Consider the following 25,236-nt stretch of genomic DNA (forward strand, 5'->3'; position numbering starts at 1 on the left):
TGCTCGATTATATTACGCACTTAAGTATTAAAATAAGAAATACAGAATTATTAAGTGAACGTTAGATGTTCTTTAAGTTTCGGTTGGTAACGAATAGAGTCAGAATACAGCGCGCGCACTTTTATGTAAGGACTACAAACGCGTGCGCGTCACGTAGCGAAGACTTTTAGCGCTCGGGCGACCACTTCTAATTTCCGGGATTAATTGTTTCGAGTGCAGCAAATCTGTGCTGCAGGCTTGTCGAGCAACCTGTGATTCCACGCAAAGGCGAACGAGCCGAAGCCCGAGGGGTTAACGGGAGGTAACCCAACGAGACGAGCAGGTAGGGTCACGTCTAGAATGTCAACAGATGAATTAGATGTGAAGGTAACTCGTCTAAGTGGAGTGACCGTGGACACCAGCGTGGTGAGCGCTCGCACCCACACACACAAACTACGGTGAGTAAATTATATTTTATAGGCCAATGAACTCCAACAGGATGTTTTACACCGTCGTGCTTTCGGGAGATTTCGTTTCAGTAAACTCTTTGTGCTTTAAACGTTGCCTTATTTTACGAGTATTAAGTTACGTGACAGTTTGGGACACGCCTACGACGGGGAACTTACAAGAAATGTCTTTTTCTAAACCCACTGGGTTTGGTATTATGATACTGTGTTGGCGAAAACGGCGCACAAACAAGCTGCACATTTATTAACACGTTGCGCAGCGTGTGCGGGAACTTGACGTTGCCGCCCGGATTACAGTAGCGTGGCGTTTACAGCGCAGTGCTGGTCCAGCCAGGATTATTCGGATTTACGGTAACTTTGTCGCCTTAAATTTAAGGTCACTTATGAAATGCCTAAACTATAATCTCTTCCGACGCCAAAACTACATTCGTACAGTCAGTACTATCGTTGCTGCTCTTAAGTGGAAGCACAAATCATTTAAAACACTGGTATGATTTTTCTGTACACTGGCAACACCCTTATTGTGTAACAAAGTGACTGAGCACGGTCTTCATACAGACATTAATTGTCTGTAATCAGTGATGGGATTAAGTTGGTCTATGGATTGTTCTCTAATCACTGCTCAACCTTTGCAAACTGTGCCAGTGTGTCGCTATGGGGAACCCAGAATAAACTGTTTCAGTAAGTTTTAGCAACCTGGTCTACGATGTCAATTTTTTGTTTGTATTGTGTGATATCCTGTTTATGGTTAAATAACATGCAGTAGGACTGTGTTCTTTCATGTTGTGTTTATTTGCGCCTGAAATCTTGAGTTGCTAAGGATATGTCAAAACAACTTATGTAATTGGTTACACCCTTTTGCATGTGTCTGAGGTTCAGTATTGTGTTAATATAAAAATATGTTAAAAATGTTGGAAACCGCCTCAGATTGAAAAGACATGACAACATATGAACAAAAGCATTTGAGATTCTGTGCGTTAATTTTCCTGCACATTCCTGCTTTTTTCTTTTTTCTTTTTTACAACCAAATATACCTCATGTGTCGTACAAAATCAAATTGTCATTATAATGTGGGCGTTGTGGGCGTTTCTGTGTTCTAGAGATGCATCCTTGAGACACCTAGCTTGAACACATCTGGGGCTTACGTAGACATTAGAAGTGCTTGTTGCTCTGGACATGGAAGAAGTCTGATTTACTTTTAATACTTTTTGAAAAGTATTGTAAAAATCTTTTTATAACCTTTAAAAAAAAAATTGCGGATTTTTTGTCTTTTAAGGAGTTTCCAAGACACAAGAGGGGATGAAGAGTGTGTGAATGGAGCATCTCCTGAACACCTCCACAGCTCCAAGAGTAAACAACCTTATCATCTCTGTCAGTGGGTTTTGTTATCAGCCAGCTTAGATCAGGTCTTTCAGCATCCGTCATTACTCTGCACCATGGCTGGACCATGTCTGCTTTGATCCAAGTAGCCTCATGTGTAGTTTCTGAAATTGCTTAGAATACTCAATGTGGCATGAACAGAAGTTGTACCTGCTAATTGGTGGCTCCTGGCTTGCGTTTGTTGCTTGCAACATTAGATGTTTTTGACTGATCAATTACTTTCAGAAAGTCTTTCAGTTATACTGGGTCACTTGTCAGAAAGAACATCTCAAGATCTGATTTCTTGTTTGTGCTGTTGCTCATCAGATCTGTGGGTTGGACGGAATATACTTCTGAAAGCAAACAGCGAGGGCAGTGACTGTGCACCAGGCGACCAGGTGAAGTCATCTGACCAGCTCAGGTTCACCTCTTTCTGCTCGCTGAGATTTCCCGCGAAAAGGAGCAAGTGGGACACAGAAGATGACCACGCTGCTATACAGCTGAGTGACCATGACGTGTGAGTCTTATCTACGTTGACTTTCTCTTCTTTCTTTTTTTTTTTTTTTACAAGCGATAAGTTATGTTTTAGTTTTACAAAGATTGGTAATGATTAGCCTGACTCCGATGCCACACCTAATTTAACTGCTGGGAGACCTCTCCCTCTTAGTCAATGGCGTAGAACAGTTAAATACCTTTCATGCTTGTCTCTATTAATGGCTCTTCAGCATTATGTCACAGGCTTTATCAATTCCAAACGATTGTTGAAGATTCACTTTCGTCCCTTTGTTGTACTGCTATGAAAAGCCTTTGAACTTGACCTTTATATAAGAAGATATTACTCGGATGTAGGTGCATGCTTGCTAAGGACATATCAAAACAGCTTATGTAATTGGCTATACACTGCTGCATTTGTTTACGGTCCAGTATTAGTATTCATGCAGCATACGTGTGTTGTACTATAGACTTTGCACACTGGCGGTTTTAGCAGTTGTTCATGAAGAGGTGCTGCTTTGACTGTGCTGGAGTTTTTTGAACATGTTGAAACTCAACAATAAAATGTCAAATATGAGCACACTGGCATACACATTGAGGGAGTTTGATTGAACAATGTTGTTCATGGATCTTTTGAAACTGGAGTTGTCACACACACACACACACCCACCCACCTACCCCAACAGGGCATGCCCACCTGTACCCACAGGAGCAGCAGTGCAGTCAGTGGGGCGTGCAAGTGTGAAGGGGTGTGTGTGTGTGTGTGTGTGTGTGTGTGTGTGTGTGTGTGTGTGTGTGTGTAAAAAAAGTACAGGATGATCAGGGGAAGGATTTAGCCCTGACCCCTCCCAAACAGGCAGCCCAGTGGATTGTTTACTTCAGTGACACTAAGTAGTTTTAGACACAAAGTCAGGAATGCAGCTTATCCCGTCTGGCCAAATTGCCTTGGTGAACATTTAGAAGGCATTAAAACACCCTGAAAACTCAGACAGGGTGGCCAGTGTGAGGTGTGTGAAAAAGCAGTGAGCCTGTGATTGACTTCATAGCCTCCTCTCCCTGTTCTTCCTCCTGCAGCAACGCACCACGGCCAATTAACATGAGGTGGCTGCTAAAAACATTTATGACGAAGGCTTATAACGTTAGTCTTCATGAAAACACCCTATGACAAATTTGCTGAATAGACTTGTTTGCACAACCTTAAAAGAAAACAGGATGCAGTAAAATGATATTTTCTTAACAGGCATAGAAGATCGGAGCGTGTAAGGACGAAAGCTGATGTACACCGCCAAGAGGTAGGCATCTATGAGACATCTATGAGACATCTATTAGAAGCAGGTGGAATGAGCATTTTAAACTTGTCAGGAATTGTAGTCCATTTAAATTCACAAGACAGAGACGGTTCCTTTGATAATCAATATACATTTGTTAAATAAGGTGTTATCAAGGTTTGAAGGCAGCTTATTCCGTAACAAGTAATATTTGAAATTCCAAGGGAGCAATTTGCAATATGCATAATAACACAAGGATGGGTAAAAAACAGAAACCTTATAGAATTTGAGTAGTTCTTTAAAGTTTAATAAAACCTTATGCCTTTTTTCAACAGCTTTGGGGAAAGGTTTTCTCATATAGCACCTTCAACGATATTTCAAGTAAAGCCTATGAAGACGAGGATGTGTCAGGGATCACAGAAGGAGGAGTCAACCAATCCACACAGAACCATTTTGGAATTTACATCTCAAATCGCAGCTGCACAAACAGAATCCCATGTGGTGTAGCCCAGTGTGGCCAAACAAAAACCAGAGAAAACTGCACATGGAGGCAGTCGGCAGGTTCTGAACATCTGACAGAGCAGCGTGACACCCAGAGAAAGCCTGAATTGGGAGCTGATGGCCTTCTTGGAGAGAATGTGGAAGGAACACATCGTCACAGTAATCTCATCCGTTTGAGAGAGGGTGGTGGGTTAAACGACAGAACTGACTGCCAGTCCTCCGCATGCTGGCCCAGAACACTAAAGCGGGCCTCATCATTGCCTTTCTTTCCTGATCTGAACCACGGTAATAATACTGACACCAAACCAAGCCGTATTATACCCACAGCAGCGATGTTCACTTCAACCTTCGTCTCTGTTCTTGCCCCGCACTGGAACCTCAGAAGACAGAAGAGAGGCGTCAACGAGGTTGGACAAGACCTTCAAGTCAGTGGCCAAAACAGCAACTTCACTCCTTCAAGCCAGGATGCTCGGCAAAAGTCGTTCCTTCTCAGCCACGTGCAGCCAAGGGGTGAAGCGTGCGATAAGTTCAGCAATATGCTCAAGGGACCAGCAACACTGAGCAGGAATTATGTTGCATGGCAAAAGGAGAACAGCTCTCCTAATCCCACACCCGCCTTTCAATCAAGACGGTCCCTCTTGGAATCCAGCTCTTCGGAAGCCCACAGACAGACAGTGTGCAGAAATGCAGAATTTGCCCCTCTTCCTCTAGCTCAAGTGCCCAAGCCAGCCCTCTCTGCTCAGCTTGGTGGATACAAAAGGATGTCACAGGCCATGGATCAGAGGGAGTCCCTGTCTTCATCAGACTCCCGCACAACAAGCAGCAGCCTGCTGTTGTCATGGAGAAGGAACTCGAGGAAAGCCAGCGCTCTGTCCACTCAAACAGAAAAACAGCTACCTCTGTCTGTCCAGTCCTTAACGATGTCTCGCCACACCAGGCTAAGTGCTTCCCAGCCACACACCTGTATGGTGTCCCCAGGACTCCCAGGTGGGGACAAATCTCCCGTCTCCTCAAGAGGACGGGAGACAGAGGCATCGAGGAGGCCAGTGCTTTCAAATAAAAGGGAGTCTGATATTTCTAATAATACCTTCTCTGCTAGAAGTGACACAACAAGGGGTGGACAGTTTTTAAGTCCTGCAACAAGACTTGGCCATCTGGAGGCTGTTAAAGGTTTTCAACATCATCAAAAGAATGTTCTGGAAAGGAAATACTCTGTGGGGAACAGAGAGTCAGAGAAACAGAGCATTACTAGCTATACAAATGTAATCTCCAATATTAGCACACCACACAGTACATTTGATTCTCCAAGCACTTCTGGTTCTCTCAAAGACAATACAAATAGTAACTTTATTCAGTCACATACAGAGTTTAATAACGGAAATGTAAATTCACACAGCTATTACATTTCTGACACCAAGAGACAGATCAGCCAAACAGCAGCCCGCTCAAATCATAGCACAAGTGCTTCTTGGCAATCTCCTAGCACCAACAATGTAGTTACCTTTAGTAAAGCTAACACTGTAAATACCCCTAACACAATAGCCTCCACTTCACACACAAGCCCCATTACAGTTCAGTCACCTTCCGTTAGCCCCCCTGCTGCTATAACACCCACATCTCTGAGTCAAGATGGCCAAAACAGCATTCAGAATTCAGTAAAAAATAAAGGTAATGTATGTCCAGAGAAGCGTTCGACTAGCCCTGTAAACCCTGTAGATAGGAAGACATTCACAAACAGCCTCATCTTCTCACCCAGGAAAGAGCCTTCTGCTGTGGACGGAACAGGGCCATCTCGTGTTTGGAAAAGCTTTTTAAATTCTCAGAGTAGTCCAGTTGAGTCTGACAAGCCCCAAACACCATCGGATCTGACGAGCCTTCCATCCCCGTCTAGCTCTAGAAGAATCTCTTCTCTGAGTATCTATACATATCTACGGGAGACCAGCCCATTGGTAGCCATGGAAATATCGCCAGGCCTCAGCCCTGCTTGTCCTCAACCTGCGTCTGTAAAACAAGATGAGGGACAAACTCAAAGACAGATTGAAAATGCAGAAGCCTCGAAGTTTACGTTTGACTTGAGCCCTGTAGAATCACAAGATGATTGGGCGATGCCACAGGACTCCTACACCTCCAGATCCCCACAGTCTCTGCCACCCGACGTTGCCGTTAGACGGTCAGCTCATTTCACTAATTCCCCTTATGCCTCCCTCATTTCTGCACGGCCGGCACTGAACAGCACTTTGCCCAGTCTGTCATGTTCACCGGTGCCCCAGGACCACAGCAGATCTGCGTCCTATGAAAGTTCAGAAATGCATTCCAACCTTCCCAAAACTGAAAAAAGCACTTATTCCTCCCTTAAAGGAAAAGACACCTTGATTTCATGGAGAGCAGGAAAAGCATCAAATTTTGTTGAAAATCAACCTGTTGGGAAAACGTCAAAGACTTCATCACCTCCTCCAGACACTCGCAGATCTTCACAAAACTCGAGGGACATGGACCATCAGACTGTTAACTGTAGTATCCCAGATACTACACTCCCAAAAGAATACAAAATAATCAGTAAAAATATTCCACACCAAGATAACACACTTTCATCTCCAAGTGCTAAAGTTAAAACTTATAAGCTAAATTACAAAGATCTCTCTTCACCACTGAAAACACCTGTAGTTAGTGAGACTATGTCAACCTCTGTGCGGCAGGGTAACATGATCTTGCCAACACATGAGCCATTACAAAGACTCTCAGGGAGTCCTAACTCAAAAACAAGCCTATTCTCTCCAAGAAGTGAAAAAAATTATCTTCTGTTTTCAGCTCCATCTGTAGACAGAGGTTCAGAGGATGATGACTTAACAGTGAGGAGAAAGAGCATCAACCAGAAACCTTCAGATTATAAGGCTTCTAAACACATTGCAAAAGAGGAAATGTACTCCAAAAATCAAACTTTGAAATCACCAAACTCGTCAAACACTCAAACCTCTTGTGTGAAAGAATCTTTGAACTCTTCTAGTCCCGTGTCCGGTGTCACATTTAGGAAAACGAAACAAGAGATCTTGCTGAATGTGGATGAACACAAAAGACCCACAGATGAAAATGGAAACTCGTCCCTGCGTAGATCGCTAAGCCCTAACTGGCCTAAGCACCATCATATCAACCGCTATGCCACCATGCCACAGTCCAGAAAACCCTCCATTGTTCCTTCTCCACCTTTTTATCCATTTGACTTTGATTCTTCTAATGTACAAGACGATGATGTGTTTTATAGCCCTATCTCACGCAGGAGACACTCTTCTCTTTGTGAGACTGAGGATGAACTTCAGGCAGGAAACACTATCAACACTGGGAGGAAGCATTTCACACAGGGTATTTTGTCTGCTTCCTGCGCTGATCTTAAGTATGGGTTGGAGTATGGACGATCAGTGTCTGTTAATTGTGTGTTTTCGGGCCGTCCCTCGGGCCCGGGGCGAATCTCCACTGGTTCAAAACCAGGCAGCACCACAGACATCACAAGCTCGGATGAATTTGTGACCAAGAGCAGCAGTTCAAGCATCAGCAATCCTTGTGACTCACCTCGTTATGGTGCTGGGTCTCCAATTACTCATGCTAGCCATAATACTCAGAAGGTTAATACAGCAGGGCCAACGTCAGGCGCTCATCTTTGGAGTCCCGTTAACCTGGACACTCCCCTCCACCCAGTGCACACAGACACAGATCCAACCCCACCACCTTCCCCAACGTTTTCCCCGACCTCTCGGCGTATGGCTCGTGTTCCCACTTCCTCTTCCAGCAGTAACAGGACATCGCCGGACAGTTTGTCTCCTCGTGGGCGCCTGCCATCCAGGGACTACAAATCTACTTTGCCTGTTTTTGAAGAGTCACCAGACAGTTCAGAATCCACAACTGATGATGAGTACTATCTTAATAGTGATGATGATGATGATGATAAAGAAACCGAACTGTAATTGCAAATGTCTTGAAAGCCAAAAGATGCTATGGCTGTGATTAGTGTGGCCAGGGTTCTAAATGCAAATATTTTGTAATTATATCTGCTCTGTTAGATATAAACAAGCACAATTACAATACCAAGAACATAACACTACAGGCCAAAGGTATTTAGGAATTGCACAAAGAGTTGGACAGATCATTGCTATGCAGGATAACAGTCTAGAATGTACTATACAACTTTATCCTAACTTTTATGCAGGAAAGAACTGCATAATGTACCAAAAAAAACGGTCTGAATCACCAGAGTCAACATGCCTGCATACCTACCTAACCGTAGATGATTGTATTAATAGAATGTATTTAGGAACCACAAAGCAAAAATAGTGCTTCAGCCTATATGCTCACCGCTTTTGTCTAATCTGGCATTTCACTATGGGAAATGGAACAACTTACTGGTAACTAGTTACGTTTATTTAATAATATAGTGTTCATAACTTGTTCATTTAATTGAAATATGGTAAAATATCAGAGTGGGGGAATCGTCAAACTGGAGTTTGAGAATATTTAATGACCAGCATCTCAAGCGTGTCAGTATGCTCATGCACTTCATGCACATGCTTCGCATCTCTTTTAATGATCTAGTAAAGGATGCTAGGTCCTCCTTTTTTGCGAATCAAATTTTACTCTCCAAAAGAAACCCAAAGATTTTATTTAATACCATAAACAATATTGTAGCTCCTCCTCCTGTAGCGCTGCCATGTCTTTCAGTCAATGACTGTAATAGGTTTCATGTGTTTTTTGTGGAGAAGGTCATGGACATTAGGTCCAGCATTAAGCCAGTGGCAGGTGTTTCCTCTTCTAGCCGCCCACCTTCTCTTACTGTTTTGGATTCCTTTCAGCCTATCAGCTTAGATGATCTGCTGGATGTAATTGTGAGGCTAAAGCCATCAAGTAGCTCCGTGGATGTGATACCCTCTTCATTATTGTTGAAGGTCTTACCTACCGTTGGCCCTGCTATATTGGCCATTGTAAATTCCTCACTGTTAACAGGTTGCTTTCCATCTTATTTTAAACACGCCACTGTTCAGCCTCTTTTAAAGAAATCAAATTTAGACCCGGCTGTGCTTAAGAACTATAGGCCTATATCTAAGCTTCCTTTCTTATCCAAAATTTTAGAGAAGGTGGTGGCAAACCAACTGATTACAGTTTTAGAAAATCACAATTGCTACGACTCTTTACAATCTGGGTTTCGGAAGAGGCATTCTACAGAGACTGCTCTCCTGAGGGTCTCAAATGATCTTTTAATGTCTGCTGATGTTGGTGACTGCTCTGTGTTGGTGCTGCTGGATCTCAGTTCTGCGTTTGATACCATTGATCATGAAATACTGATAAATAGGTTACGTGACTGGGTGGGCATATCTGGAACAGCACTTGATTGGTTTATTTCTTATCTCACTGGGAGAAGTTTCTCAGTTACGATGGGAGATTACACGTCTGAGGCAACCCCATTAACCTGTGGGGTTCCACAGGGTTCAGTTTTAGGGCCTTTGTTGTTTTCTTTGTATATGTTACCTTTGGGGCAGATTTTAAATAGTTTTAATATTTCCTATCATTTATTTGCTGATGATATTCAGCTTTATTTCTCTTTTAAACCAAGTGAGGTTCATAGTTTGTCTAGGCTATTAGATTGTCTTCAATCAATCAGAGAATGGACCTCAAATAACTTCCTACAGCTAAATGACAACAAGACTGAGGTATTGATCATTGCTCCTGATAGGCTTAGTCAAACGATTAAGCAAAATCTTGGGCTTCTTTCCTCTGCTGTCCACACTAGCCTCCGAAATCTGGGAGTTATCTTCGATCAGTCTTTAGCATTTGATTCTCATGTTAAACAGCTGTCAAGATCCTGTTTCTTCCACTTGAGAAATATCAGTAAACTGAGATCTATGGTTTCAACAGCAGATCTAGAGATGCTGATCCATGCGTTTATTTCATCTCGCATAGACTACTGTAATGCCTTGTTTTCATCTCTCAGTGTATCAGCTCGTGGACGTTTACAGATAATTCAAAACGCTGCAGCGAGGTTACTGACCAAGTCAAGCAGACGGTCTCACATAACACCCATTTTAAAATCCTTACACTGGCTTCCTGTAGAATTCAGGATCCAGTTCAAGATTTTAACTTTAACATACAGAGCACTACACAACACAGCTCCTGTGTATGTCGCTGACCTGCTCCACCCCTACACTTCATCACGATTACTCAGGTCAAACAACCTGAGTTTACTGTCTGTGCCACGCTCATGTCTAAAGACTCGTGGAGACCGAGCATTTAAGGTGGTTGCTCCAAAACTGTGGAACACACTTCCTCCACATTTAAGATCAGCTGACACTGTAGATACTTTTAAAAAACAGCTAAAGACTTTCCTTTTTACGCAGGCGTTTAGTTAGTGGTGGAGGTTGCAGCCGTTGACCTTGTACACTGTATTTTATTTCTGTTTTATAGTGTGTGTTTTTGTGTCTTTGATTTATTTTATTTTATTTTCCGTTGTAAAGCACTTTGTGGCTTGTGCCTGTGAAAAGTGCTATATAAATGTATTTTACTTACTTACTTACTTACTTTTCCATATTCGTTGATTGTAAATATTTATGGACTTTTACTTATCTAAGTTATGAAGGCACAGGGGTGTAAACCGCAACAGGCTTGTCACAGCAAGAACCAAAGTGCCCACTAAGAACACATTGTGGCTTACTATGTCCTATCAATAGTTCATAAAGAAGACAATATTTTGGGAATGTAAAGCAAAGCTTTAGAAAGTCTTCTCCCTTAATCTTAAAATACACACCCTTGTGCATAGCTTACTGGAGAAGGAGTGGTGAACAGGTCTGTACAGTAACTGGGTTGTAATGAAAGCCATTTTGCAGTCTGCCCTGGGGAGAAGAGCAAATACAGAATATTCATGTATATTGACGGTGTAATTGTTTCTTTTGTTACCCCTTTAATTTATCGTTTGATTTAATTCGGATATTTAAATCTGTTTAGAAGGTATCCTTGACGATGACTAACAGACTTGTTTTTGTGTTGCTTTGGCAACATTCTTTCAGCTGTGGTACAATCATTATGTTAGGACCCCAGTGTGCAAATAACCGTCAGCTGAAATATTTAAGAGAAATCATATTAATTTATAGATAGAACAGTATTCTGTATTAATTTCATGGTCAAGGGCATAAACTTCACTTCTTGGTGTCTTGGATTAACAGTGGTAGTGATTTCAAATACGTGCAGGTATGGGAATTTCTGCCATTTTGTCCACATGCTTATACTCAAGGCTTATCGTCAAAGCTTTTCCTTTTGACTGTGCTGCTTTAATTTCTGTGTTCAGTGTAGAGGATGGGCAGTTAATGTGTAAATGTAAATAAATATGTATCATATTAAGATAAGATTATCTTATATTGTAACTATGTAACTTGGATAATGCAGTTAATATATATCTTCCTGTTCATTTGTGTAATTCAGATTTGTGCATACTGTATAACCATTGAGATGAGTATTTTTATATGGTGTCTTTTTAAGCTTCTCAGACGAGTTATAGTGAAAATATATGTAATGCGCATTATGATTTCCAAGGTTCATATGGCCTGTTGCAGGTATGATGTAATAAAAAAAACAATATGTGTATTTTTCTTTCTTTGTTTTCATTTGACTTGTACAATTGTAACCACATGTCTTCAGGCATGAAGAATGAAAAGGTGAAGTACACCCATCTCTTCAGCAGGTACATACAAGCCTCAACATTAACTTGATATCATTAATTCCCAAATGATCAGCACCCACCAGAAGGCTGATGAGACACCTTCTAGTATTTACTCCACACTTGCGTGCACTTGCATATTCACCTCAGAGTCCCGACGTTCTCTCCGGCTGAGAGAGTTGCACAGGACAAAAACCAGACCCACGAGTCAAGACAAGAGAGCTTGTCTGACAGGGCCGCAAGAACCATTCAGAGGACATGGAGGAAGCACGTTGTTAGTGTACACTGCACACGTGCCCCAGCCCACATTCACCTGTAGGATCAATTACAGCTTCCTGTGTTAGTGCAGTCATATTGATGTGTACATTTGTTTTGATGATTGCCAGGACACGGCTGTTTTTAAGTACATCAAGAGCTTCGTGAGCTTTCATTGGCAAGGCGACCCGCGTCTCCTGCTCAAATATGTTAACCCGAAAGAGGTAATTCAGCCATTAAAAAATTGTAGGTGAATTGATTATTCCCAAATATTCCAATTAGAATGCATTTTGGACATGATAACAGAGGTGTGGTAGAATATGTTAGATAATTGTATATAGTTATTTGTTGCACATTATGATAGAAACTTAAACTACTTTAAAGATCAGTCTGTATTCTGCAGGCTGATTTACTGGATGCTGCCTCAGGGGTCTTCATACGCTTCAGACTGGGAGGAGTAAGAACACTCATCCATTCATACTCGCACACAGTCTTTATGGCCCTTCTGAATGTGATGCCATTATAGTTTTGCAGTGCTGAGTCCTTAAATGGATTTGAGGACTGAAAACTGATTTTCTCATTATCTATATCCTGATCATTTTCTCAGTTTCCTGGTTGTTATTCTTGCATTCCAGTCGACTTTTCCTCCAAGCATCTATTACAAAATCTTCACACATCGTCCTGTAGTGGATCTGTGTGCCAGCAGTCCAAAGGACTACACAAATGCCGGGCAGAAGAAACCCGTCCCCCGACAGATTCATAATGGCGAGCCCCAGGTCCAAGATGATCATTCTGGCTGGTACCATCGTGTGGAAAATAATGGATGGCGCTTACTCTCTGGCAAGGTAACTCTCACTTCTAATTTTTGTTGCATATGGATGCAATCACCATTAAGAAAGTACTTAAGGAATTATACATTGTGTTTTTAATCTAGTATGGCATTTTATGCACAGCATCCTTAATTATCATTACCAGTAAGTTAAGATGTTACAGATTTTGAACACAGAAAAATATCCTATTGTGGATATTTTGCAGCTTGAATCTATATCAGTGAAACTGTCAAGTCTGCACATGAATACAGAACCTGTACAAACAACAATGAACAAATATCCTACTTCCGACCTGAACGTGAATGACCAATTGATCCACATAGTTAATTTTACCATGTGATCTCTGTTGACAGATTTGCCTCCTCGGTGATGACATTACTCAAGATGGCAGCGACAGTAAGACTCGATTTCACCACTGCAAAATTCGCAGACGTCAAGATGCCGAGAGGAGAAGGAAAATGCGGAAGATCGAGTGGATGAAAAAAATGTGCATGTGCTGGAGGCTGGTAGATCAAGCGTGGTCATGTGGCATGTGAGATCTTCACATTATTGACCTACTTTAACCTGTGCACAGGTATGATCAGGGAAGTCTGCGTGCTTGCACAGAGCGCAGAGAAACAGCACTGCTGGTGGAGAACTCCACCCAGGGAATGATGAACACAGTTCAGCAGCTGGGACCCAATAGCATATTAGAGTGGGAGGTGGATGAGCTGATTGAATGGACCAATGCACTCAACTTTGATGAGTAACTATGATTAATATGCACATATAAAACAGCATGCACAAGGCACCTGAATATGATGATCTTATTTTATAGCAAAATACTGTATATGCTGTTCTTAAGATTGAGCTGTTTTATTTTCACAGGTATATAAATGAGTGGAAGGATTTGGGTACGAGTAACTCATCGATGTTTGAAAATGGTAATGGTGAGAAATATTTAGCTTACAGTTTACACTTGTAATAATATCACTTTACCTTTCTTATAGCAACATCTGCTGGCTGGTTACTGACATCTCCCTCTCTGTAAGCAGGTGGATTTTTCCGCTCATGATCAGGGTGATATCTCCCAGCTCATGTACGACAATAGTCAGGTGGTCACCTGACCCACGCCAACCCCTTCCCTCTTGATTAAACCAAAGTAGCCTTCTCAGTCAGCATCTGTATTAGATGATTATGATGTTGTACCATGGAGTGCCACTGACAATGTACACCGCTATACAGACTCTAGTCAAACTAGGTTTGAGCTGCTATTTTGTTTCTTCTGTCATAGTTAAGATATGAATCTTTAATAAAAATAGCTTTTTGAAGAAAAATAAGGTCTTTGAACAACAAGAAGAATATATTATATCAGGTGATGAGCCAAAACAGTAGATTTCTGTAACTGAGTTAACAGCCTACACACTGTAGTGAAAACACGCCTACGGCAAGTGGGTGGAGACCAGCAAATGGGAAGTTCTTGCATCACAATAGACCAGAATAGCCGAAATCATAAAATGTGTTCACGCGGTAACAAACGACACAGCTGTAATGTTATTGCACATCCATTTTTATTTTATAAGAAGTAGATAAAACGAGAAACAATGTCTTTCCTCACCGTGTGGACTTTTAACAGGTCATTCATCTTCATACCCGTTCTCCCACTGCATCAATGTATTATTTCTATTTTAATGTATTTACTATATGTTCCAAAAAGCATATTAAGAAAAAACAAACTTCTCACTGCGTATTATATAATGGCTATAATGTGTAAAATGGATGCATATGAATCCAATATAAAACATGCACAATGATTGCCAAAACAAAGTTGCCAAAAGAAAGCTGTGCACATGGAACACAGTCCACTTATTTTTCCACTCTCTCGTTCACAGTAGCCCACTTAAGTTAAAGTGACCTCCCTATAATATATACAGACTCAAAAACATTAAAAGCTTATAACATTTGCCACACTGCAGTAACATTCAAGTGGCTCATAGATTTAGGCTATATTTATTTTAGATGGGTGTATCTGAGTACATGTTAAGATTTGATCTTTGTACTGGTATGGACTTTACTGGGCCCCCTACCCTGTACCTGCACTCTTGGACTTATTTATGCATAGAAAATCGCGAGTATCATTTGTTGCGTAACGCTTGACGCGCGTGCACGTGAAGGACGCGCTTCTCTCCTAATGACCAAAGTTCCACTCACAACCGTAATCGACATTATTTTAGCCAACTTCCTGGAAACTATCGATACATTACACAGGGCTTGAATTGGGCTGTAGTTTTTCATTTTATGTTTGATTTTTTTGTGTTTAGTATCCTGTTTTAAAAATACTTTAACTTTTCACACTAACAATTTTATTTAGGCTACTGCTATCCGTTTTGCTGTCGGGCTTCATCAGGAAGTGTTATGCCCAGTAGACGTATCTAAGAAGCTATAGATAAGTGTTTAAAGGTGATTATTTGCATAATGTCAGTAAAAATGGATGTTCAGAAGTATTTAACTCGCATCGACTGCCCTGGGCCGTGTGCTCCAACGATAGACACGCTGCGTACACTCCATTTAAATCACTTATTGACGGTTCCTTTCGAAGATCTTACCATTCACATGGGACAACGTGTCAGACTCGAACTTCCATTGCTCTACGAAAAAATCGTTCTTAATAGGCGTGGAGGATTTTGCTATGAAAATAATGGGCTTTTCTCTTGGCTTTTGAGTCAGCTGGGGTTCGAGGTTGATATCCTCGCTGCGCAGGTGAAGAACCGCTTCACAGGAGCCTACGGGCCACCGTTTGATCACTTAATTATAATGGTGACGCTGGACGGGCACAAGTGGCTGTGTGATGTGGGCTTTGGCTCTGGTTTCCAGTTGCCTCTCTCTCTTAAGAGCGACAGGGCCCAAAGGCAAAGTCATGGAGTGTACCGCGTCCGAACGCAAGGAAAACTGATGTATACGGAAATGCTGACGGAGAGCGACAAAATAAAAGACCCAAAAGACAACACGGCATGGAGAGAACTGTACAAATTCAGCCTTGAGCCATGTCAAAGGGATGATTTCAAAGCCATGTGCGATTACCATCAAAGTTCCGTTAACTCCATCTTCTTCTGCAAATCCTTCTGCTCCCTTCTATTACCCAATGGAAGAATTACACTCATTGGCCGCAAATTCATCACCACCACTTTGCCTTCTGAGGAGGGACAGGCAGCGAATACCAAAACAGATCTTTCAGATGAAGAAATTACCGAATTACTGAAAAAAAGGTTTGGAATAATGCTTTCCTCTCCATTCACAATCAAAGATACTGAAATTGTGCCTCCACCTGTAAACTATTAAAAGAGCACTAAATTTATATATGAAGCGGCGCATAAACGGAAACATTATATGTCATTCAACTGAATCAGCATGTCAACCAAAAATATAATCTGTTCTGCATCTTAACTAAACTGATAAAGACCCTGTACTTGTTTTTGTCCTGTGTGTGATTTGTGCACTTTCTGTATGTATTTGTAAGATATCATAACACTTAAAACTCTGAAACGCTAAAAATACAATAACGAAACCAGTGTTTTAACATAATATTTGATGTTTGATAATATAGTATATTTTATATCTACCTAGTTAATTTTCACTGATCTTGGCCAGAGTGCATATAAATCTTATATGTATAATTTAGACTTATTATGTATATATTAAATAAAACATAACATGTTCTTACTATACAGGATTTCTTGTCTTTTATTCCTTAATATTCAAACCTGATTTTGCACAGTTTTAGCACCACGGCAAAATTCTTTTTGTTCCGTTGTGCTTGCCGTAGAATAATAATGTTTTCGAGAAAATGAGCATGTTGAGCAGGGGGAGTCTTAGACTGGTTAAGGTAAATGTTGTTTTACTGTCATGTAATATTGTTAGTCCATGTCTTAATTAAAAATGTTAGTTTTGACACAATGTTAGTTTTTTGTCCTTCTATTGAAAACTGCATAACGGCTACTTGGTACTTGTTTTAACGCAGCTAAGTGGTTAGCTGTGTAGCTACATAGGACAGACAGCTAGAGTTATTACCTCAATATTATTAGATTATTACTTAATACTAACCTACTAGTTTAACGTGTTGTTAAGTTGTGTTTCTTTTCCTTTGCTGAAATATCCTACATATTACATTTCAAAATGCATTACACATTTGTAAAACATGAGCTAGACAGCACATTTTGGCTACTAAATCAATATATAGTTAGTCTGGCTGGCTAGCAAGCTATGTGGCTTTTAATGATATTTTTTAAGGTAAGTTATTGTGCAAAGACCTGACCTAAGAAGGGTTTCGTCATGTTTTGAATTGTACATATAATAAAACGATTGATCCAGGTAGCGCTTTATTTTGACTTTCCAGCTGGCGATGCCAGTGGGGGTGTCTGGCACTCTTTACTTTATGTCAGGAACTGTTATTGCTGCCAGTGAAGCCAAAGAAAGAAGTGATTCCTCCGTAATGATCGATGAGGTATTTCCTCAGCATAAGTCTGACACTAAATATTACATATTACTAGGCATATATTAAGTAAAATATATATGGATTGGCTTGTGAGTAAGAATGTTAGGCTAAATGTCTTGCAGCTCTCCCTCTACACAACACCACACTCTCAAGTGAAGTATGTAAAAACACAGGTTGGCTGTGTGGAGCGTGGAATATCATCACTGAGGAGATCAGCAGAGCCTTATACTGTATGGTGTCAGGTAAGCCTTGGTTAAACATTAGTGGTTGACTTTTGTATCATTACACAGATCCATCCTACATGTGTGAGATAACGCCGTAGACACTGACGTCTGTGTCTGTGTTTTCATGTTGGATAAGGAGATGACACCGTGCCTTACCATGTTTTTGTCACTTTCCAGGAGAAGAAATTATACACGCAGGCTAAAACAGAGGTATCCTGCAAGTTGCTTATAATGATTAATGTTCCTGAGGATTTTGTATGTAATGTAATGTTAATCTGACAGTCTGTGCTGGTTGGCTGTGCTTTTCAGGAGATTTTTAAGACAATAGAGCCTGGCATTAATACATCTATGAGAACTGCAAGAGGTGAGGACATTGTACAAAGTTACTTACCTAGAGAGTTTTGTGTGTGTCCCCCCAATGCATCTGTTATATATCTGTATCTCTGTCTCTGTTTCAGAGACCTATGAGTTTCTGACCAGTCCTCCACCTGAGTTCTACCCGGGTGTTGGTGTTGTGGGCTTTTCTGGAATCCTGGGACTTTACCTGGCCAAAGGTGAATCTGGACTATTGATGTCATCCCTCTTGATATGCAGGTATTGACCCTCCATGACTGAGAGGAGAGATGAGTGCAGCTTTGTCCTTCTTTGTCCTCAGGCTGCAGAGTGAAAGTGCTGTTCTTCCCCGCTGGGCTGATGGCACTGAGTTCCTCCCTGCTCTACCCACAGCACGCCTCCTCGCTGGCTAAGGCAGGTGGACTCAGTCTGTGCCCTTGGGCTGTTGATCACCCAGCTTTGTCTGTACCTTTTACGATGTCAGATTCTTGACGTTCAGGCTCTGAGCTGCTCTAGTACAGCCAGCTTTGGCCTTCGGGTCTCAGCCTGAAAGAGATGCCTTCGTGTGGAAAAAGAAGGTGGAGTCTGACATTTTGAGGGTTTCTTTCCCTCAAAGTCATTAGCAAATGGAGCTGTACAAAGCAACTGTACAAAACAAAGTAGTGTGTGATGTGTAAAAAAAAAAAAAGACAATTTCACATTGCATTTCACATGCGTAGTTCTTGTGAGCAAAGTACAAAAAATACTAAGAAGAAGATTATGCTTTTTGGGTTAATGGTGTGTGAGTGACTTATCTCACAGATAAGGATCACCTTTTCATTTTATATCTGAATATCATGACTTTTTCTTCTGTGATCAACACAAACTGGTTATTTTTTCATATGAAATCATATAATTCACTTAAGTATTAACTATATTTAAAAGATGACTGTTGTCTTTCTTTTCTGAGGTGGTGAAAGACCAGTTATTCACTTGGAGTTCACAGGGTCACATGGTTTGGAAGGAGCTGTGGAGGGCAAAGTGATCTGCCATGAAGGTGAGGTCACAGGAAGTTTGCTCTTAGCAAATTGTGACATATACAGTTTTCCTATAAATTGAAAACTTAATGTTAATTACAACTGCAATATCGAGTAGGACCATATCCACAGGTGGGCCCATTTTATAAGAAATACACGTCACAAAATGAAGTAAATGAGTGTACATATGTTTTATTGTAATACGTTGTCAGATATGCAGATGCATCTCAGGTGGCTGTTCCAACCAACAACAAAACAACAAACCTGCTGGACACCTTAACGCTGCTCATTGATTCTACAGCTCTTACATATAATTGTAACATCTCAAAGGACTTTCCTTCCAAAGAAATGCAGCCATAGCTGCATATGCCATATCACATAGCACATAGACTACCCATTTTGAAAATGTTCACTGTTGATTTCAGAAACCAGGATGGCAAGGGACATTTTACTTAAGTGATACATAATATAGTTTAAAGACTTAGATTTCTTACAGCAAATTTTATTCTTCTAACCCTCATGTGCAGCTTTTAAACCACAGACTCATCACTTAACTAAACTCTTTAAACCTCTATTGGCCTCCTTGGTGGCTAAGGCCATCCCTGCCCCACTAACACTCTTAATGCATGCTGAGTGCCTCCATTTCCACACAGACTTTATGCACTACACCAACAGGGCACATTGATTTTATCCTAACATGGAACATCCATTTTTGTCTTCCTGGTAACTAAGGCCATACCCAGCCTAACTTAAAATGAAAGAGGATGTTTGTATTGATAACCCTAACACCTTATTGTTAAAGTATAACACCTCATTTAAAGTTATTAGTTTGATTACTTACTACTTTTTATGATCTGATTACATAACAGAATTTGTTGCTTACACACATTATTAATATAAAAACAGGTGTCATGCCTGTTCAAATTATTTATCTTTAAAATGTATAATTTTTTATCAGATTGAGTCGAATTGTGCTGTTGTGGAATAATAATGTCCTTGTGTTTTTTGAAATCAGTTGCACTAACCATGTGTTCTTTCAGCTGCTAGATTCTTTAGTAAGCGTGCTGCTAAACAACATAGCGTGTTTATATCTAAAGCTAAAATTGTACACTGGGTGTGTCTGTTCAGCTAAATCTGTCTTGTCTAATTCTTGTCTAAATCTTGTCTAATTTTTAAAAAAAATGTTTTGGAAATACCCAAAATAGCCTTTAGGTGGCGGTAGAGTGAAAGGTGTCTATGCTACAACTTCCAGTAGGGTCAGCTGTCCCTGTTTCACATTTCTAGCTAATAAAAGCTTCTTAGCACCTCTTGAAAAATACTTTTAGGTAATTTTTGAACCACTGAAGAGGGTCCAATTTTCTTTTTTCTTTGTTTTTTTTTTACTTTGCATTTACTTTAGCACTATAACCTTTGATTTTGATGTTATGTAGCATGTCTATTTTTGGCAGCCCTTTAACTTTTCCATTCTGTGAATGTTTAGCACACATACATGCCATGTGGGTATGTATGCATAGAAGAAACATGACATATGACATGTATTTATGTTACCAGGTTACTTTGTTTCTCTTCTGAGAGAGCTTGTCTATGTTTTAGAATGATTGATTCCTAGCTGTTTTGTTTATTTCACCTAGTGAATAAATACATTAGCTAAACAAATTAAATAATGGAATAAAACAATGGAACAGTGAAATATTGAAAAAATGTAATTAGAAAGTGGTGTAAAAGGCTAGCACATTCTGCAGGGGCAGTCATGGCCTGGCGGTTAGCAGGGTTGCCAACTCTCACGCATTGAGCGTGAGACACACGCATTTGACCGTTTTCACACGCTCTCACGCCACACTTCCGATATCTCACGCCGAAAAAAAATATCCAGGTTATTTACCTCAGATCCACATATATGATTCAATACGTTACTAGTTCGCTAGCGCCATCCACCGGCGATATAACACTGAATCTGTGTCCATTTTACGTTCGCCATGCTCAACAACTTTAGTTCGCCACCCCCCCCCCGCTCAACAAAATACACTCGCCACCGGCTCCAGGTTAAAATCTCACTCCAAGCGAACGTCAAAAGTTGGCAACCCTGGGTTGGGGGACCCAGGGAACTGGTCTTGTGACCGGAGGGTCGTGACAGGCCATGACTGAGGTGCCCTTGAGCAAGGCACCTAACCCCAACTGCTCCCCGTGCGCCGGGCTAGGGCTGCCCACCGCTCTCGGCACGTGTGATCCACAGCCCCCTAGTAATCACTAGTGTGTGTGTGTGTGTGTTCTGACTGCACAGATGGGTTTAAAGCGGAGGACAAATTTCGATTGGGGTGTAAAAATCACAATTGACAAAAATATGGCACATTTCAATTTCAGTGAAGTTTATTACTTTGTCAGTCATCAGTCTCATCACTCATCAGTCATCACAACATGGCACCCTTTGAAATATATATTCAGAAATGTTTTGAAATAAAGGAACATTGAATTAACATAGAACCGATAATAGTAATACAATTTTAAACTGAGGAATAAAATCGCTCACTTTAAAATACTTAAAAAGGGGGTGTCAGATTTCTTATAATAGCGCATTAATTGCAGTATTTTGCTTCTGTATCCTACTCTTTGTCTGGCTGTCTAACTGTCTGTCTATCTATCTGTCTGTCTATCCATCTATCTATCTTGTACATGCAGGTAAATTGTAGACTGGTACAGAACAGGTACGTAGTAGATTTGTGTGTATAATGGAATTGTGCATGGTGTAACAGTGTTGGTTAGTTGGCGATTTACTTCCTTCACATTTTTTCTAGACCCAGCCTTCCAGTTCCTCACTACAAATACTGTGCATGTTGAAAAGTTTCAGCATTTTATTTTAATGTACAAAATGTATATAGATGGAGATGTTGCAATAGTTCTAAGACCTAAACTGTGTACATTATGTTTTTGTTTTCGTTCTGTGAAATGAAATGAAAAGTAACAGGCCAGAGCAGAATAATGGTTATGGAATGGAGAACAGTGACAGTTGTTTACATCATGCTTGTTTACATCATGCTTGTTTACATCATGTTTCTGCCCACTCTGCACGCTAAGCTTATGTTCACACTGCGGGTAGAATTGGCCCAAACGTGATTTTCTGACCAAATTAGATCATTTAAATCTGGGCTATAACTGGTGTTAGTGTGAACACATCAGGATCCTAAGCTGTTCTTGATGCACAACAGTGTGACCCCTGGCATGTTCAGCCAGAGGTAAACAATCACATTAGACTACAATAACAGCCCTCTCCCTAAATGTAACATCCATGTTAATCTGTAGTGGAAGCCACCTGCAACACCTGAAACAAACAACTGTGCCACAAAGAGCAAGAGCAGGTTCAGTGGTTCGCTAATGTCTTCACACAGTAGGTACATTGTTAGGAAGAAGCATTGGCAAAAACGTATTATTCCCATAGTTACAATTAGCTGACAACAATGATAAAAGGAGAACACAGATTGTTGTCAGGTTATCCTGTCATTGAAATCCTCCCTAACTGTGATTTTCACTGTTATTTTTCCTTCCTGGCACTACGAATGTCAAGTTGGGTTGACGTAAAAGTCACATACTGGATACATTGTGGATCAATGCCACATATGAAAGTGACCCAAATCTGAATTGAAATTGACTATTCGCACTGTCACCCAAATGACAAATCTATGGAGGAACAGATTGGATTGGAGCCACATTTACCTGCTGTGTGAACACAACACTTTTAACTTTTATTATCCTCGGACACTTGTTTTTGAAAAATCTGTACAACCTGTGAGAAAACATAGAAGTATTTCAAGTATGGATGTTATGCAGATGCCCTATAGCGAACACATGTCTGTCAGGCAACATACGGTCATAGTCCATGCCTGCTGTTACATGTATGAAAACAGTGAGTTGCTGCATGTCTTTGGCAAAAAGGTTTAACACTCATGATCATTTGCATGAACTGTAAGCAGTTAGTCTGATCTACAGACTAAGCTACAACTTGAGGGTTAATCATGCCATCTCAACTTTAACCAGCCAGCACAGAACATGTTTGCATACAACAACTTTGTTTCAAAACAATTGAAACAGGGTTCGTGTCGGCACCTAACCAACCACCCTCACTTGCACACACCAGTCACCAATCTGCACACACCGCTCGCACTCTTCCACAATCACTTCCCTAATCCCAGTTTCCCACTTATTGGTTATTCACTGTGCGCACTTGTTTGTTTATTTACTTTCCCTTACATATTCCTGCAGGTCCTCATCTTCAGCGCTTTGCATTAGCTGAGCCGCGTCATTCTGCTTCCAAACCTGCATCCTGCCACTTGCCGCTGGGCCTACCTAGTTAACCATTAGGTTCTTTGTACCTCACGTCCACAGTTTTATTCTGCAGCGCACTCTGCTAGCTTGCTTTTGTTTCCTCTTCAAAGAAACGTCCTTCTGTCATTCCGTTTGCCCCACACTCCCTTATTCTAGCACCATGACACAACAGATAACTGGGGAAAAAATGAAATCCAACCACTACTGTACTCAGTGACTAGTGTTTATTTTTTCAATAAATCTTAATAGATTTTTCATGTTCGTGTTCGGTTCACTAGTTAAAGCGTATTAAAAAGACTTAGCATCAAGTATTTAGTTGTAATAGTTTTAGCTTATAATAATTTTCCTTCTGGCAACTGATTTGCATAATTAGCATATTTGCAAATTATTATCCTCCTGAATACAGTCTCACTATTTCAATCCAGCACATAAGTGACTTTTTTGCTGTTGTTAAATTATTAGAATAATAAACGTTTTTTTATGATACACATTTGTGTATAATCTCCTTTCCAAAAACCCAACTGGTCCATTTCCTTTGTAACCACAGTCCTAGTGTAATTAGGTCGTCTGTCATATTTTGCATGATCACACATCAAGAAGCAAAGCCGGCGGCAATGTTTGGAAGTGCAGAGGGAACAAAAGTGTTTGTGATGTTGTTGATTGATATGTGGTTTAAAGAGCACGGGAGTTTTGTAGAGCATCGTGTTCTATGAAACATATTTAAGGTTGAACCTGTCACTTAACATACTGTAAATCTTTGTCTGACATCAGTCCTCACATGGAATTACTGAGATTGTACGGTTGCAAAATCCCATTGTGCTGGAGGCATCTAGCCATACTAGCACTAGGTCTTCTGAACGCTGGAGGTGGGGTTCCAGGAGCACTGCTCCGTCTTCACTCTCCACTCTTTGAACATTTGCTGGATCACTTCACGCTTGGAGTTCTGATTCCTCAGGGTTTCCAATGATGCACTGTACCTAACGCTGTACCTAACGCTGTTCACTCTCTCATACTGTTGAGTTTTGATGTGCACTGTATGTCTTATAAAGTGCTGTGCCTTGAGTATAATGAAAGGCTAATAATTTATTCCATACTGGAGTTAAATATGTTTCATGCTATACCTGTAATTTGTTGGAATGGTGACATGTAAAATGTAAAACTATGCACGTTTGTTTACAACATCAGTTATGCATGAGACTGTTACATGTGTGTCAGTGTATTAGTACTGTTAACTGTGTAGTTGTAAACTGTAAACACTTATTTCCAAGTAAAAAAAAGCTATGTTCATCACTCTACAAGATGCTAATCATCTTACGTGTTCTCATTTGGACTGTTGTAATGCTCTGTGCATGGAAGTACTCAAAAATGTATTAGACAGGCTACAGGTTGATCACAGCAAGAGTTGCAATTAATGTATTGTGAAAAGCGCTATACAAATAAATTTGATATGATTTGAATGCTACAGAGAGTGATTAGTGCACATATTTAGTGTCACACTGAATGCATGTTTCATGAATAACATTTTGGGAGGGTTCATTTATCCACAACATCTTGGACAGCCTTATACGTATGCTTAGGAACTGTTCCATTAATCTGAATGTCCAAGCTAGACACTGAAATATCCAGTATAAAATATTGGTTCATCTTGCAGTCAAATTATTGGGTTGCATTATGTGTTGCTTTGCCTGCATGTGATGCAAATAACGCCCATCAACCACATTTTTCACAGTCACAATGTTTTTTCTGCTTCCTTTTTGCAAAATGGCATTTGCAAGTCTAGATGTCCAGGATGTTTATGAATTCTAAAGTGAGCTTTCATCAGGGGCCTCTTCCCAGTAGTCTGTTGGCATGGTTGTGCAGTCGCACTGTTGATCTGGAGACTTAGTAACCCTGATATACAAACAAGCAATGCAGCTTCCTGTGATCCATGGGTTATTTTCTGACTCTTTAGGTATGCTCCTGACAGCGCACACATAATTAACATATTAATATGTAAATGTTTTAATGTGTTTGCACTAAATCTCTCTGAAGTAA

At 40.6% G+C, this 25,236-nt stretch overlaps 3 protein-coding genes across 17 annotated transcripts; all 3 read left to right on the top strand.

The window, feature by feature from the left end:
* The first annotated feature begins 175 nt into the window (after window positions 1-175).
* On the top strand, window positions 176-14,572 carry c7h11orf65 (chromosome 7 C11orf65 homolog). 4 transcript variants are annotated; one of them, XM_077013434.1, is made up of 14 exons: window positions 176-437; window positions 1,723-1,796; window positions 2,133-2,322; window positions 3,538-3,589; window positions 3,901-11,290; window positions 11,738-11,780; window positions 11,907-12,030; window positions 12,143-12,235; window positions 12,415-12,468; window positions 12,647-12,856; window positions 13,195-13,328; window positions 13,416-13,586; window positions 13,709-13,770; window positions 13,873-14,572. In XM_077013434.1, exons 6-14 carry the CDS (start codon window positions 11,740-11,742, stop codon window positions 13,893-13,895), a joined length of 912 nt encoding a protein of 303 aa, XP_076869549.1. In that variant the 5' UTR covers window positions 176-437; window positions 1,723-1,796; window positions 2,133-2,322; window positions 3,538-3,589; window positions 3,901-11,290; window positions 11,738-11,739; the 3' UTR covers window positions 13,896-14,572. The 4 variants fall into 4 exon arrangements, with proteins under 4 accessions (XP_076869549.1, XP_076869550.1, XP_076869551.1 ...); XM_077013435.1 differs by having other exon boundaries at window positions 13,876-14,572; XM_077013436.1 differs by having other exon boundaries at window positions 13,709-13,764.
* Window positions 14,573-14,627: 55 nt separating this feature from the next.
* On the top strand, window positions 14,628-16,503 carry LOC143519716 (arylamine N-acetyltransferase, pineal gland isozyme NAT-3-like). Its single transcript, XM_077013439.1, has one exon. The coding sequence runs from the start codon at window positions 15,296-15,298 to the stop codon at window positions 16,157-16,159; it is 864 nt and encodes a 287-aa protein (XP_076869554.1). The 5' UTR covers window positions 14,628-15,295; the 3' UTR covers window positions 16,160-16,503.
* Window positions 16,504-16,589: 86 nt separating this feature from the next.
* apoob (apolipoprotein O, b) lies at window positions 16,590-24,664 on the top strand. 12 transcript variants are annotated; one of them, XR_013132510.1, is made up of 10 exons: window positions 16,590-16,703; window positions 17,214-17,321; window positions 17,419-17,554; window positions 17,673-17,746; window positions 17,846-17,900; window positions 17,995-18,090; window positions 18,192-18,283; window positions 18,819-18,905; window positions 19,098-21,587; window positions 21,678-24,664. XR_013132510.1 is itself a non-coding variant. In XM_077013440.1 (10 exons), exons 1-8 carry the CDS (start codon window positions 16,665-16,667, stop codon window positions 18,891-18,893), a joined length of 675 nt encoding a protein of 224 aa, XP_076869555.1. In that variant the 5' UTR covers window positions 16,590-16,664; the 3' UTR covers window positions 18,894-18,905; window positions 21,562-21,587; window positions 21,678-24,664. The 12 variants fall into 12 exon arrangements, 4 of the variants coding, with proteins under 4 accessions (XP_076869555.1, XP_076869556.1, XP_076869557.1 ...); XM_077013440.1 differs by having other exon boundaries at window positions 21,562-21,587; XM_077013441.1 differs by having other exon boundaries at window positions 21,562-21,587; window positions 23,140-24,664.
* The last annotated feature ends 572 nt before the right edge of the window (window positions 24,665-25,236 follow it).

This window comes from Brachyhypopomus gauderio, chromosome 7 (genome assembly GCF_052324685.1).
Source record: "Brachyhypopomus gauderio isolate BG-103 chromosome 7, BGAUD_0.2, whole genome shotgun sequence".
NCBI classification, from domain to species: Eukaryota; Metazoa; Chordata; class Actinopteri; order Gymnotiformes; family Hypopomidae; genus Brachyhypopomus; species Brachyhypopomus gauderio.

Bases quoted from the DNA above. Each gene is read 5' to 3' on its own strand.
- c7h11orf65 (XM_077013434.1), top strand. From the start codon at position 11,740: ATGAAGAATGAAAAGGTGAAGTACACCCATCTCTTCAGCAG. The intron at 12,236-12,414 runs GTAATTCAGCCA...TGTATTCTGCAG, and splicing joins AATATGTTAACCCGAAAGAG to GCTGATTTACTGGATGCTGC. The intron at 12,469-12,646 runs GTAAGAACACTC...CTTGCATTCCAG, and splicing joins TACGCTTCAGACTGGGAGGA to TCGACTTTTCCTCCAAGCAT.
- LOC143519716 (XM_077013439.1), top strand. From the start codon at position 15,296: ATGTCAGTAAAAATGGATGTTCAGAAGTATTTAACTCGCATCGACTGC.
- apoob (XM_077013440.1), top strand. From the start codon at position 16,665: ATGAGCATGTTGAGCAGGGGGAGTCTTAGACTGGTTAAG. The intron at 16,704-17,213 runs GTAAATGTTGTT...TTGACTTTCCAG, and splicing joins GGAGTCTTAGACTGGTTAAG to CTGGCGATGCCAGTGGGGGT. The intron at 18,091-18,191 runs GTGAATCTGGAC...CTTTGTCCTCAG, and splicing joins GGGACTTTACCTGGCCAAAG to GCTGCAGAGTGAAAGTGCTG.